General features: G+C 40.8%; 2 protein-coding genes across 3 annotated transcripts in view; one reads left to right on the top strand and one right to left on the bottom strand.

Moving 5' to 3' along the window:
• Positions 1-14,411, top strand: part of LOC308143391 (MAM domain-containing glycosylphosphatidylinositol anchor protein 2) — a 189,165-nt gene that overhangs the window by 32,079 nt on the left and 142,675 nt on the right. The gene's annotated exons all lie outside the window — the stretch shown is intronic.
• LOC308143180 (low choriolytic enzyme-like) lies at positions 9,096-10,654 on the bottom strand (the record flags this gene model as incomplete). Its single annotated transcript, XM_080513920.1, has 7 exons — positions 9,096-9,225; positions 9,305-9,386; positions 9,472-9,650; positions 9,918-10,035; positions 10,143-10,280; positions 10,399-10,452; positions 10,540-10,654. 7 exons carry the CDS (start codon positions 10,652-10,654, stop codon positions 9,096-9,098), a joined length of 816 nt encoding a protein of 271 aa, XP_080370046.1.

The following is a 14,411-nucleotide window of genomic DNA, read 5'->3' as shown; positions in this document are numbered from 1 at the left end:
TGACTGCAGGAAGGAAAACTTGAAAAATTATGCTTTTTTTTTTGTGCAATGAACTGAGATAGAAACAAAAGGGCAACGTGATATGTTGAAGACCTTCAGATGTCATGGCACTAAGCATTTTTCATTGCAATGCATCACTGTGGTCTTTCACATTTAAAAGTTTCCGCAGTTAATTTTCTGCATCACAACGTGACATTCAAAAATGTTTCAGTCCAATGTAACAAATAGGACGAACTGCAGTGACTGCGTTGTTTCAGAAAAAAAATGTTTTCTTTTCAAATGAGTTAGGAGCCTCATTTCACTGTCATGTGTGCACACATATAGCGAACTCTCCACGCTGCCTGGAAAAAACCTCACAGAGACAAACGATGAAAGGATTCATAATCAGAACTGGTGAACTGAAGAAAGGGCTAATGAGCATATGCAATGCAGTAATGCACCAGCGCCATCCTTACATTTGATTTTTTTTTCCTGTTTATGCTTGCTGCTTTGAAAAATGATCAGCTATCCTCACATTATGTGTAGATGAACTCGACATGCTTGCCTGCATTCTATGCAGCTGCAACCTGAATGGACCACTACAGCAAGCCCTCAAGTCCTTGTCGGGAGGGTTACTCCATGAAGTGGTTCATGTTATTCTCTGCTCCAGTTTGTGTTGGAAGTAATACGACAGCATCACAATGGTTTTTCTTGTTCCTCACATTGGAGCTGTTGGTGCTTTGTTAACAACCATTGCACACTTCTATGGACCACTGGAGTGTTTTCCACTGGTCGGTGTGTTTTAAACAGACCTTAATAGTTGTATTTTACTTTATAAACCAATAGGGTGTTTGGTATATGAAGCAATATGAGGGCAGACAGAGAGGTCAGGCACACTTGGAAATTCTCCTGAAAGGAAATTCATATTTTCAAGTGGAAGCAGAATTCACATCGGCCTTGAATAGCTGGAGTCTGCATGCAATCCAATCTAAAACAGGCCCGATAGTATTCACATGAAAGGGTGAAAAAAAAAAAGAAGCTATTCTACCCTGTCTGTAAAATGTTATTGCTTCTATTCCGTATCGTTCCCAAAAGCACCGACTGGACAAAGAAGCTGACAAGATGTTCCTTTAAAGGCTTCTCTTTGTACTACACTGTTTGACCTTTCTGCTGATTTAGCACGTCCTTGTGGACAGCCCGCTCTGCTCCAAGACAGAGACATCCATCGCCTGAGTGGACGTTCATGTGCTCTCCAACCCATTCATTCAACAAGAAGAAATTACATTTTCCAATTGTCTGCGGCAAGATGATGGAAGCGCACCGGGGGCAAATGGGTGTGTGGAGCAACATAATCAGCGGGGAGAAGGGCCCACAAACATACCATCAAAGTGAATTTCATAGAAATAACATTTTTAGAGCACAATCTGAGACTTTTGACCTTTGTTTCTAAATGTTTAGCTGCTGTTTTGAGGAGCGTGACATATTTGTTCACATTCTCCTGGCAGTACTGGACTAATTACAACTTTAATTGGGAGAGTATACTAAGACATGCAAGTATACTCAGTTAAAAATATCTTAAACGTGCAACAAACCTCTGCAGGGACAATGTGTTCTCCAAGGAACATTATGTTGTAAACAAAGAAAAGAGAAACATTAGAAACCCCCAAAAAAAAAAAAAAAAAGGAAAAGAATTCTCCCTTATTGGCTGTGTCTGGGAGCACTAACATCCTGAAATGGTTCATCATAACAAATACGAGCCCCTCGTTTTGGGAATCATGCTTCATGGTGTTGGGAATTACTTCATTAGTTTGTCATCTCGTCATCTGCTCATTTTATTTGTTGCTTGTTTTATCTGCACTGTACAACTGTGCTTTGATTATGTCTCACATTAATTGCAAATTACGATCCAATTGATTAGTTTAAAATGGACTTGGAGAATATCCAATCCTTACCAAAATCTTAATTAGCCACAATCCTCCCCACCTAAAAAAAAAAAAGAGAGAGAGCGAGAGAGAGAACAATCCAGGCTGCATAATCAGCTGGAAATCAACAACAGCTGTCAGGCATCACAATCCACCTGGGTTAACTGGCAAGTCTACCAAGGACAAAGACAGTGGAGTATATAGTCCAATGGCACGATAATTAACGGAAAGCATACGAGTCGTCCTGCTATGCATGCAGGACAGCTTCTATTAATATAACATGCAGTCAGCGGCCCTTCATGGTGATCCTGGCTGTCATCTACTCGACTGCTCGTGAAGTCAGACTTATACAACCTGCATAATTGCCACGTATAATTGCCACATTTCAAGGTTGTAATTATATTTCTACTGCAGTAATTACACCATCCCACCTTTAGCATGCACGTTTGAATGCGCAGCGTACGGAACGCTGCTCACGCGCGGCATCTCAGGTGCGTCTTTTTGTGCCAGCGAGGGAATGAAACTTGGTATTTGACGTATGCGCCACCTAGTTTATAATTCTGTGTCTCAATAGTGAAACAATAATGTGCTCATACTGATTTGATTAAAGCTTAATGAGCCAAATGTTGATCATGACAACTTTGAATGTAGTTTCTAGGCCTTACAATCAAAAACACCTTGTGCACATGTGGCTTCAGGCACTCTTTCTATGTTGAAATGATCTGTAAAAGTCCACTTCTACAGACATCCCTAGTGGCGTGTACAGCATGCCCTGGAGCCTATCTACTGCTATAAACTGGTGAAACAACCTTGTGAATGACAGAAAAAAAAAAAAAAGACTTTGGTTTGTGCCTCCGACCTCACTCACTGGCTTTGAGGTTGTAGTAAAGGGGCTTCTTGGCCTCTGAAGTTACAAGCATACACAGATTCCCCACATGTTGAAGTATATATGCAGTAAAACACCTTTTTCTTTTGTGCCCAAGTGAAAAGTACTTTTTTGTCTGATGTTTCTGTTCTTTGAGCATTCCGGCTTCGAACATTTCTCTTTTAAAAGGCCATGGATGGGAAACGCGTTGCTACTCCCAATCTGCTCTCTTGTCAGTATATTGTCGATAACCTTCCGCCATGCCATAACTAGTTCTCCTCGTGACAGACGGGGAGTGCACCCATAGGGTATGCGATTTCAAACTATTCAGCAGATCAATTGCCTTAAATATGCAGCAACACACCAGAAAACATGGGGATAAAGCAGAGGGCTCACTTGTAAATGTGGAAGTAAACAAATGCTGGATTTTGAACTGATTTTAAAAATCCTCTTTGCGAAATGTTTTGTGAGGAAGAATACGCTTTCAGCTCATTTGTTGGAACTCACGGATGCACTGAGTGGATTTTGGGGAATACCACTGAATGTAAACAGCCTTTGCTTGTTTGTTTATAGGAAAATACACAGTGCACATTTACATGGCACCATGTTGATTTCAAGCAGTGTGCATACTTGAGTTTGTACAAGCAATTATATACATTAACCTGTCCTGTTATTTGGCATGAATGATTGCAGTAAAGTGATTTAATTTAATATAATAAAGAAAGTGAAGTTCGTTGGCCAACACTGGAGGGAAGTTGTTCAGCAGATTGTATGGATATGACTAAGCTACTAATTCATATTTTATTATCAACACTTTGTACTTCAGTTCTTTTCATTTCCTGTGGTTGGAGCCTGAAAGCTAACTAGCTGTTATTGTGCTTCCTGCACTCTGCCACAGTTCTGGTGATTGTCAAGATAGTTTGCTTAATTTCAAGCATCAAGCGCCCTTTGAATAAAGGAATCAGTCAGGCTGCTTATTAATTGTGGCTTAATACTGCTGAGAGCTACATCTGCAAGCGTCTCACTGAATAAAGCAGGCTTCTCTACTACAGCAGGTCTATGTCTTTATCCCGCCATGCACACAGTTTAGCTCGGAGGTTGAACGATCAGCAGGATGAGAGATCAGTAACTCCCCGTGAATAAACCTGCCAGTCTTTCCTGGGCGCAAAGCTTCTGGGCATCTTGCTGTCTTTCTCCCCCGTCTCTGGTCGCTCGCTTCGGTCACCCACTTTGATTTGTGCGTCTCGCCGGTTCCTTCTCCTGATTGCCGTTCCAGTCACTCCCTCCCGCTCCCCAGTCCCATTGTTCCCTTCTCTATTTGTCTCTTCTTATCTCTCCACATCCCTTTTTGCCTGCCTCTCCTCTCTTCCTCATCCTTGGTGCTCCCTCTTTATCGTAGCCCCTCCATCTCCTCCTCTGCTTCGGTCTCATCAGACAGACAGCGAGCGCGGTGCACAAACACCATCCCTCACATCTCCAATGAGAACCTTGTTATCATCTTGTCCCCACAACGGCTTTCTGTCTGGCTCCGTCTCAGCTTGGATCCCGTCACTAATGGGACCGCATCATTTTCGACAGCTGCAATTCCTCAGCGTTGACAAACAGAGATGTGGTGCAGCTCGGCGAAGGCAGCTCAAAGGGATTGTGTACTAATGCTCCAGTCTGATTTACACATTCACAAAGGCCTTTTTAAAACATAATTTCTCTTTGACACAAGCTTTTGCCGCGTGCCCCCGAAAAGACAATATACATTTACGGCGTTTGCTCGCATGCATTTACACTTTAAAAATCTCTTTTCATCACCTCATTTCACTGCCTTCTGTGATGCCCTTTATTTTTTAAAGAAATGTCAGCCACAATCTCGGTGTCGAAGAGCACAACACATTAAATCTGAGATTTGAGGACAGCGACAGCAGACAGTAGCACGTCGGCGTGCTATTCTGGGTTCAGAAGCATCAGAAGTTTGTGTACGGCTCGTCGGCCTACTCAGATCTGCAGAACAGAAGCTACGTGAAACTTCATGAAAGCTTCGACAACAGCACATGTTAAGAGTTTACTTCAATGTCTCAGCCTGCTAATCATTTCAACCGGGTCCTGCAGGGCGACAGCAAAGTTTTGCCGAAAAATTCTGCCAATCTGTTATTTCTTTTGATTGCATCCTTAACGAAATTTACTTGTTTTTGTGAGTGTGGCTTTCATCCCTCTCTAAAGGGGCTCTTAACAGCTGCCCCAGGTCAGACTTTGAAGGCATCTGCACATCACAGATTGGAGAATCAAATAGACTTATGGAAAACAACTGTCTTTATTGTTGTATATTTATTAAGACACACACACACACACACACACACACACACACACACACACACACACACACACACACACACACACACACACACACACACACACACACACACACACACACACACACACACACACCTTAAGTGACACAGCTACTTTTATTTTATTTGAAATGTATTCAATTACGTTCAAAGGTACTGTTGTTAAAAAAGGTGAATTCATCCATCAATCCATCAAATATCACTCAATTATAGTAATGGTGAATATTTGTAATCACTGACTTCCACATCTCTTTACAGGTGAGCTCGAGTCACAAATAAACCTAGTAACAAGAGCAACTGCTCTGCCTTTTTAAAATACAATACAGTAATTTAAAAAAAGTTACTGTATACTTTAGGAATTACTCACAATCACAACAAAATCCCTCCAATCAAGCGAAATCCCTCCAATAGATAATATTGTTTTTGACGTTACTGGAGGAATTGATTGTTGTTCTGTTCATCATCACATTCAGACACATATAATTATCATTTCACAAAATGCCAATCTTTTAGAGTTTGTCTACTGAAGGACAGTAACCATCCATGCTGCTCAATGTTGCTTTCAGAATAATTCTCCACTTTTAAATGCTGTTATTTTTGTTTTGTAATTTTGCAATTCAAACATGAAAATCATAAACTACAGAACTGACTTTTTTTTTTTTACTTACTATTATGCTGCTGAATTAGAAAGACAGACAATTACAAAGTGAAGAAATAAAGAAATTCTAGTTTGTTTGGACCTTAGCTCATTTGCAGTTTGATTAAGCAAATATAATATGTAATTTATCTTACTGTCAAAACGAACCTACAAAGTGCCATACTGCTTTAAAATAATTGGAAGTACATTTCTGTCGATTGACTCTTATTCAACTTTTGTACTGGTTATTTAGTAGCAGTTAAAACAAATGTCTCTTTGGGAGCCTGAAAATCAAAGTAAAATAATTACAATTCTCCAGTTTGTACTTGTCAGCTGTATAAAACATAAACAGCAGCACTGGTGTCAGATTAGTGTTGGTCAGACTTTAATGCACAATGTAGAACACGGCATCGTGCAGTTTCAGTTTATTTTTGAGTTTCAGTTTATATTTATTCCCATATTTTCCAACCAATATAATATTGGTAAAAAAAATTAAAATAATATACCTTACTTTCGTTAACTTTGTTTGAATATAATTGTAACCTTATTGAAACACCAGTTAACACACCTGGAGTCACTAACTTTCTGTATCACCTTGAAATTGAACCAATTAGTTTCATGTTTAGATTACATTTATAATGTTAAATACAGCTCTCAGCAAGCGATTTGGCTGCCCAGTAAGTTATAAATGTCACCTTTTTCCTCAGATTCATGATCTGAGTAAAAACCTCACGAGTACATTTGTGGTGGAAGTAAAAAGGTGCTCGAGGGGCTATCAGACACTTTTCAGAAAAAAAGTGATTTAGGACAGTTGAGGCAGTGTGGGCTTTTATTTTTTCATTTTTATGTCTCATGCTTAGTAAATAGCTTTTAGGTAGGCTTATTCAGGTTTGAGCTCGGTCCCTTTGAAGTGAGCATCTTCCAGTGTACTGAATTTTCAGAAGGTCAGGAGTCTTTCTGAAGCAGCCTCCAAGGTTGCACCAGCTGCAACGGCGGCAACAGTCGGGGCGATGAACATTTTAATTTCCTATTGGTGTGCATGAGGCAGCTCATGCGGTGAACTGAGGAGAGCTGTGTGCTGAGGCTTATCGTGTTTGAAGAGAGGCAGGTACACTGATCTGTGTTAATAACGCAGCAGTAAGAGCCGTTCTGCCGGCCAGCGGTTATGGCCTGCCAGCGTATTACCAATGACATCACAGATCAGACTACATTTAGCTCCGCTCGGCCTGCTCTCATTAGAACAGACGTCCTACAGGAGACCCTGCTGGTCATATACACACTGCCCTTTAAAATGTGGTCAAAGAGCATCTGCAAGAGCCTTGCAGACAGTCTTTTAGAGCTGCTATCAATTAACAGTGCAATGTGACGTGAATCTGAATCATATGTCTGTGTTTTATAAGGCTTCGATGACAAAAAAAAATCCCAGAGGGAAACATGTGAGTAGCTAAAAGAAAATACAAGCCATTCGGTGTGCTTTACTTCACATCAGCTTCGCAGTGCAGAGAGTTCACTCTGCAAGAAACCAGTGTTACGGAACAACCAGTGGTTTTGAGGCAGGGTGTTGCTGCGGTGGCCTGTTTGTACGTCTGTCATGGGATCTCAGGCTCATCTGGATTCCGACTTTAATCGGGCTTTGCAGGAATACTCCCAATTTATAGCCAGCCTGAAAAATCTCTCTGAGCTTCTTGGAGCATGAACAGAGCCGGGCCGTTAAATATTTCAATAAACAAGTCGATTCTGAATCGCACTCAAACTACTTGATTAAACATTAAAGGCCCTGTGTCCATCTCAACTATTCAAATTCTCTGGATTTCTCTCAGTTCTGCTCATGCCACGGCCTCTTTAGATGCATTTAAGCCATAACACAAGAGAAATACGTGTAATTCTCTTAATTGTTTGTGCATTCTTACATCAATAAAGGAGGGCAATGTGTTTAATAGGAATCTGTCCTCCCTCTCTCAGCGGCACACTGCCTTCATGTTGCTTTTCTCACCCAACAATGCTCTCTTTTCACTGAAGAATAGCTCTGTGTAGGATTTCAAAAGGGTGAAAAACACATATACAAGAGCATGGGATGCAGCCAAGTGGGAAAGGAAAGAAAAACATCTCTGCAGGGCGAGAGAGTGGAGGGAGAGGTTTATCTTGTGTTCAACCACATCTATGACTTCCCGCAGAGATTCAGCCCTGGAAAGTTGAGATGGCTCAGTATTCTGCACTACTGATTCACTCTGATAAAACACTGTACTCTTTTTTTCTTTTTTTTTTTAAGGGGGGAATGTACAAATCCCAAACTTAATTACTATGGAACCAAATTGAAATGAACTCAATTATGAAGATATTGCCACTTATTCGTGCTTCAGTCATTTATGTATCTAATTAAATCAGTTATTTGCTTACCAACTGAAAAAAGCTGGACTCTCAGCAGAAATTTAGCAAACCCATACAGAGTTGTTTCAGTAAAAATTGAGTCAATGTATGTGTGTACTCTTAATCTGTAATTCAACTCAATTTGAGGATACAACCGTCAGGAGATTCTCCTGCCCAAAGACTGCACATGGTTCCACCAGAAAGGCTTCAACTTCAAATGAGTTTAAAGAAGTCCAACAGACAGGTTTGTATGGATCGACAGGAAGTGAAGATGTAAGGCACGGCTGCAGTTGCATCCTCTAACCACAGAGGCCACCAGAGAAAATTTGGCCCTGGTTACACAACAACGTTTCAAGTGAAAACGCATTGTCTTTGCGTTTTTGTTTCAGAAAGGTTTTTGCGTTTTCACGGCAATGTTTAGAAAACAGGGTCCACTTTCACAGTAACTAGTGGGTGCCGTTGGTTGTTTTTGTATTGAAATCACACACGCTATAGACTTTGGTTGCGTGGCGATTTCAGCACATTGGGGTCTGCCGATAAACACACAAATTAAATAGTCACATGCTTCGTGGTTCTCGTCCATGTAGCTCACAAATACCTCAGGTATGAGTGTTGACAGTGAACAACTGTTCAGCGCTGTCTGCCACGTAAGGCTTTAAGATTAGATTTACATTTTTGAGCATTGTTTAACCACATGGGCTGCTTTTCTGAAAAACATTGCTTTCAATAAGCTGATAAGACTTTGTGAATCACCTGCCGCTCGCCAATTCACATTTATTCATTTCGGTGCGGGGAAGTTTTCTATAAAGTGCCATTTCAAAATCCCTGCAACCAGAAATGGTTAATAACCACAAAACATGTCACACATATATTATTGTCAGAACGTTTCGAGAATATCATTTTTTTTTCATAACTTTATTAGTATGTTGTCACATCCATGTACAACCTTAAACTCACACTCTTACAGTGTTGAAGTTTCATCCTCTTTAACCTCTGCAGTAGAGCTTGTTGATCCTGAGAAAGTCTGTGGAGGAGGCCCTCCTCCGCTGGCCGATTGGAACATTGGAATTTGGGATTGGAATCATTGTTTCCAATCCAGACTTTCCAAAGGCTGTCCTGTAGGTGGACATAATTATATTAACTCACCATTGCATACGACATTTGCTGATGCAGATTAAGGATTTGTGTGACTTGCCTTCCATAGTGCATCACAGACGAGTAGTCATACAAAGTGCCGAGATTGTTTGTGTCCCTTTTTTCAAAGTTGTATAGATAACCTGGTGATGAATTAGAGCGCAAATAACAGATTAAGAAAACTGGATTGGTCATAATAAATTATGGAATTTGTGGCAACTTTCTCACCTTTTTTGAGGTTATCCCAGTTGATCCTAATGTACCTGTCGCGGTCACTCCGATTGTGTTCGTGGTAGAAGCCCAGCGCGTGCATCAGCTCATGCTGGATGATGCCAAAAGTCACACAAGCAGGCTTCTGCAGTGACACAATCTGCTTGCCTCCCGAGTAACCAACCAGTGACGAACAGCTGAGGATAAAAGGAGTGAAAGAGCCACTTGACATTTGCTTCAATGTTGGATGACTTTGATGGTTTTTGCCATGTCATGTGCTGCAGTCAGCTGGAAACGATGTATTTGACAGACTTGCGAGACCTTATACAGGTCACCAGTTTGTCAAAGGCATACAATCCACGCAAAGACATGTACTGAGGGTTACAGCTAATTTAAACATAAATGAATGTTAGAAATACATTTTGTATCATTACATGTTGTAAGTGCTATACATTCTCACTCACCCAAATCTTGGTTCGATGCTTAGGTATCCTCTTTGCCTTCTGCGTGGAACAAAGCGAAGGCATGTTTCTGATTCCAAGTCTTTCATGGCATGTACGATCTCAGAGCTCTCACTGTAATCTACAATAGTGCAGAAACGTTAGCAATATGGTCATCTTAAATGGAGAGAATAAACATGTGGTCATGCAGTTCTATAGATTCACTTATGTATTGGGTCGAAATCTCACCGTATAGGTCACTCAGTACATAAGGGATCTCCACAACTGTACCCCGGCGAGGCCACAAACATCCTTTTATCGCACACTTCTTTGCAGATCTTGTTCTTGGAATTACCAAGTCTCCTTCAAGGAGAAGATTACTAGATGCTAACAAAAAGAATAGAAGTTTAGGCTTTTCGTTCAATTGTCAATGTTGGAGCTGTTAAATAAAAAAAAAAAAGAAAGAAAATGGTAATAGTGTAGCGAGGTATAGTTCTTTACTCACCGTTGTTCATTCTGAGGATGGTGGTGGTCATGTCCTCTATAACATCTGAGGCCTCTGAGGTATGCCAGAAATGCAGAAGTCATACAGCTGTGTAACAACTGACTTATTTAACTCGCTGGATGGAGTTCCACAGTGACTCACCTTCTCCAGAACCAAGATCCTGTGGGACCAAATCGGGAAAGCTTCTGTTGACACGAGCAGCGTTGCAGAGGCCAAGAAGCAGCAGCAACAGCAGCAGCTCCAAAAGAAGTCTCATTGTCGGCGCTTCTGTCTGATTCTCACAAAGTTGCTCCAGTGACTCCACCTTTCTCTCAGTGGTCTGATGCACATCTCAGTCATAGGGGGAGACATATATACCGGCTCTAGAGGTGTGGCTGTGTGCAGAGGTGTCGCCGGCTCGGTCTTAGACACACAGATGATGGGAGTAGCCTGCCCACCCTGGTCCCACTGTTTGCACATGGGGATAATCTCTCTGTGGGTTGCATTACAATGGCCGAAGGCCGCTGTCGTCTCCGCTCGCATCAGATTTCTCATGGCATTTTTAACTAGCAGGGGGTCGCTCCACGAGACCTGAGCCTGTCCCAAACTCTTATCAAAAATATAACAAATACAGCATTTGAACCCAACAATGCTGGGCTCCTGGCAGCGACTTCAAGTTGTAGCAGCACTAACTGCCAAGCTTACTTAATTTTAAAGAGGAGCTTAAAATTAAAGCAACACAGTCAATGAAACGGCAAGTTTATCTGTATTAGTTACCCTCTTCAGTTTTTTGGTGGTTTCAGCTTATAAATGTGGCTGTTTAGTTGTCTTTTGTCACTTAGGACTGAATAGACATGTTTTTTCACCTTCAGATTTAATTTTTAGAATAAGACAATACAGGTATGTGAAGAAAGAGTCAAGACTGATTAAATAAGATTTAACTCGTATAGCTAATTGCAGCAAAAAATTAAAACAACACACAAATGTTGTGGAGTAACTTTCCACTGTTTTTCTTCCAGCCAACAAACTCGTACACATGTGGTCTTGAAACCCCCACAAACCAGCCTTTTGTTTTGTATTAGGTGTGGCCTTTTGTTGTGTTAATATGTGTCAATACTGGCTCAATTAGTCACTACTGGTAAATTCCTTTATGTAAACACCAGGGCCTCAGCCAGCAGGCTGTGAGGGACTGAAATCAGTTTCCCAAAAACCCCGAATCCTAAAAAAAAAAAAAAAAAAATGTGTTGTTTAGACTGATGAGTATTAAGATTTATTGAATGCTCCACTAATAAATCATCTGCCTCCAGTGGATTGTTCACTAGAAAATGGGCCTGCTGTCTGGATTCACAGCACCATAAAAGACTTAAGCATCCGATTTTGCGTGTCAAGGCCGGCAGCACCACGAGAGATTCCATCAGGGCAAGCTTTATAGGATGCGGTCCTTCACTGTACATCACATTAATGTGGCATTTATTATGGAGGAACAAAAATTGCATCTCATGTGTATGTCGACGTATGTGCATACATGTGTATGTATGTATGTGTGTGTGAGTTGGACCGAGATCAACTGCAGATGCTTAGCATCTAAATTTGCTTTACAGCAACTTCAGTGGGACCCTATACATTTGTAAATTTTACCATATGTGCATTACAAACTGGTATGAGTGTGTTTCCCTGTACCTGTGTGTGTGTGTGTGTGTGTGTGTGTGTGTGTGTGTGTGTGTGTGTGTGTGTGTGTGTGTGTGTGTGTGTGTGTGTGTGTGTGTGTGTGTGTGTGTGTGTGTGTGTGTGTGTGTGTGTGTGTGTGTGTGTGTGTGTGTGTGTGTGTGTGTGGTGCCTCTGTCTTTCTGCCCATTCAATTGAGTAGATTCGTGCGGGTGCACAGGTAATCCTATTTGTGTTCCAGTCACAGGCTGGCACGAGTAATGCTCAATGATGTATGACCCATCCATTTGTTTGAGCTTTATTCCTAACGCCTTTTCACTGCTAAGAGGAGTAGCTCTTACTCAATTGGATGTCAGTCTAGTGTGGCCCACAAGAATATGACATGTTTTTCTTTCCAGTACAGAAGCGTCAGTAAAAAAAAAATAAAAAATTGGGGAATATTGTCTGTATCTATTGCAACGACTTTTTTTTAAAGGTAAAACAGACTCACACCGTTACTATAAATGAGACCTATAACACAGTTGCTGTGGTTCAACAGCTGCTGTCTGTTTCAGTTCTGCCTTCTGAAGCACTGTTAGTAGCTTCAGCCCACCTCCAAAGTGTATTTGCAACCCTAAAATAAACATTAGCTTTACACTTATTACACTCTGCAACTGTCTGTATGTTAATGGTTTATCTCAGTTGTTTAGTTTATTTGACTTCCTCTCATAGTATCTCAATACTGGCCTGTTAGTAGAAAGCCTTGTACACAGCTTATGTTTGACTTCAGTAGATAAGTAATTAGATCTGCAACACATCTCGGTAAAAAAAAAAATTGTATATTCTGCATTTATTGGCTTTTGTTGTCATGTATGTCATATGCTAATCAAATACATGAACGTTTGTTAAATTCTTCATTAATATTTCCATCTCTGGTCCTGTTACCATAACACAATCCAAGCATATACGCACTAACAAGACATAGTAATTTAGTAGTTTCTTGTTCAAATAACTAATAAATTAAATCTGCTACTTTTAGCAGAGGAGAACATAAGACTTAAGTGATCTACTATAAAAAAAAAAAGGGGGATTTTCCCAGGAAACTACCATCCGACAGGGTAAAACTATAGAAATAAAAATGGCTTTATAACATTAGGCTTTATTTCAGACTCTTTTTTTTTTTTTTTTTTTTTTTTCCCCCCTGTAAAATATGAGTCCAGTGGACCTAAACCTCAGCTGTGATCTCATTTCTACTGCATTTTCACGCATCAGTGGGAACCCCACCTTCAGATTTCGTTACGTGTTCGCTAACACCGTGCACATAATACACAAGCGTTTTGAGAAATAACTAATCTTATATATATATATATATATACATACCACTGCAGTAAATGGCTCATCCCAGAGTTTAACCACCAGTTTCTACATTTTGTGAGAAGAACAAAAAAATAAAAAGTCTTGCCACCAGGCTTCAGCCCTGCTGACTGAATAAAAGGGTTTTTCATGGGTGGATGGCTAAAAATGTAATGCTGCGCTCCGGTGCCATATGTTACATTCAGAGTAGCATTTGGCAGGCTTATATGCTCTCACCTACTGATCATTCAAATATACTGTAAAAGGCTTTTTAGGCTGAATAGGTCATGCCTTTTACAATATATAAGAATGATATAGTGTCTGAAGGTGGTGGGGGAACAGTCGGTAGCACACTCGTCTCACAGCAATGGTTTAATGCTGGGTCTGGGGTCTTCTTTTATTAGGTTTGAATGTTTGGTTTGTGGGTTCATTAGTTTCCTCCCACAGTCTGAACACATGCTGTCAGGTTAATGGGTGATTATACATGGTAAATACGTTTGCGTATGCGGCATTTGCATGTTCTCTGGTTTTCTCCCAAAGTGCAATAATATGTGTTTGAGGATATTTAGTTATTTATTCACTCTTATGCATGCGTTTGTGTGTGCATTTCTCAGCTCCAGTACCCCGAGACCCTAAGTTGGATAAAGCAGTATAGAAGACTGATGGATGAACTCAAAATATCGACATAAAATAGAGTTCAGCCAAACATTAGAGGTTGAATATCTGTTTTGATTCAACCAGGACTTTTGTGTCAGGTAGACTTGGAAAGAAGTGGAGCAGGTGGCAACTTTTGGCACATTATTCTTGAAACACTGAACAATGGCGATGGCCTCCCCCTATTAGCCCTGAGCAGCGCTGTAGTACATCTCTGTCTTTTTTACCTCACACTATGTGGGCAGCCAAGGACAACAGTCAATGAGCAATATCAATTTACGTAATGGACTATTAAACAATGTGCTTAACATTTAGAATTGCCACGCTGGTGGTCAGTGGGAGTGGGTGCCAGAGAAGTCTGCTGCCACGATAGTTGCCCTGTG

The sequence above is a fragment of the Blennius ocellaris genome, assembly GCF_963422515.1.
Source record: "Blennius ocellaris genome assembly, chromosome: 18".
Lineage (NCBI taxonomy): Eukaryota > Metazoa > Chordata > Actinopteri > Blenniiformes > Blenniidae > Blennius > Blennius ocellaris.
The sequence above is the reverse complement of the archived record's forward strand: the minus strand, read 5'-3'. Positions and strand labels throughout refer to the sequence as shown.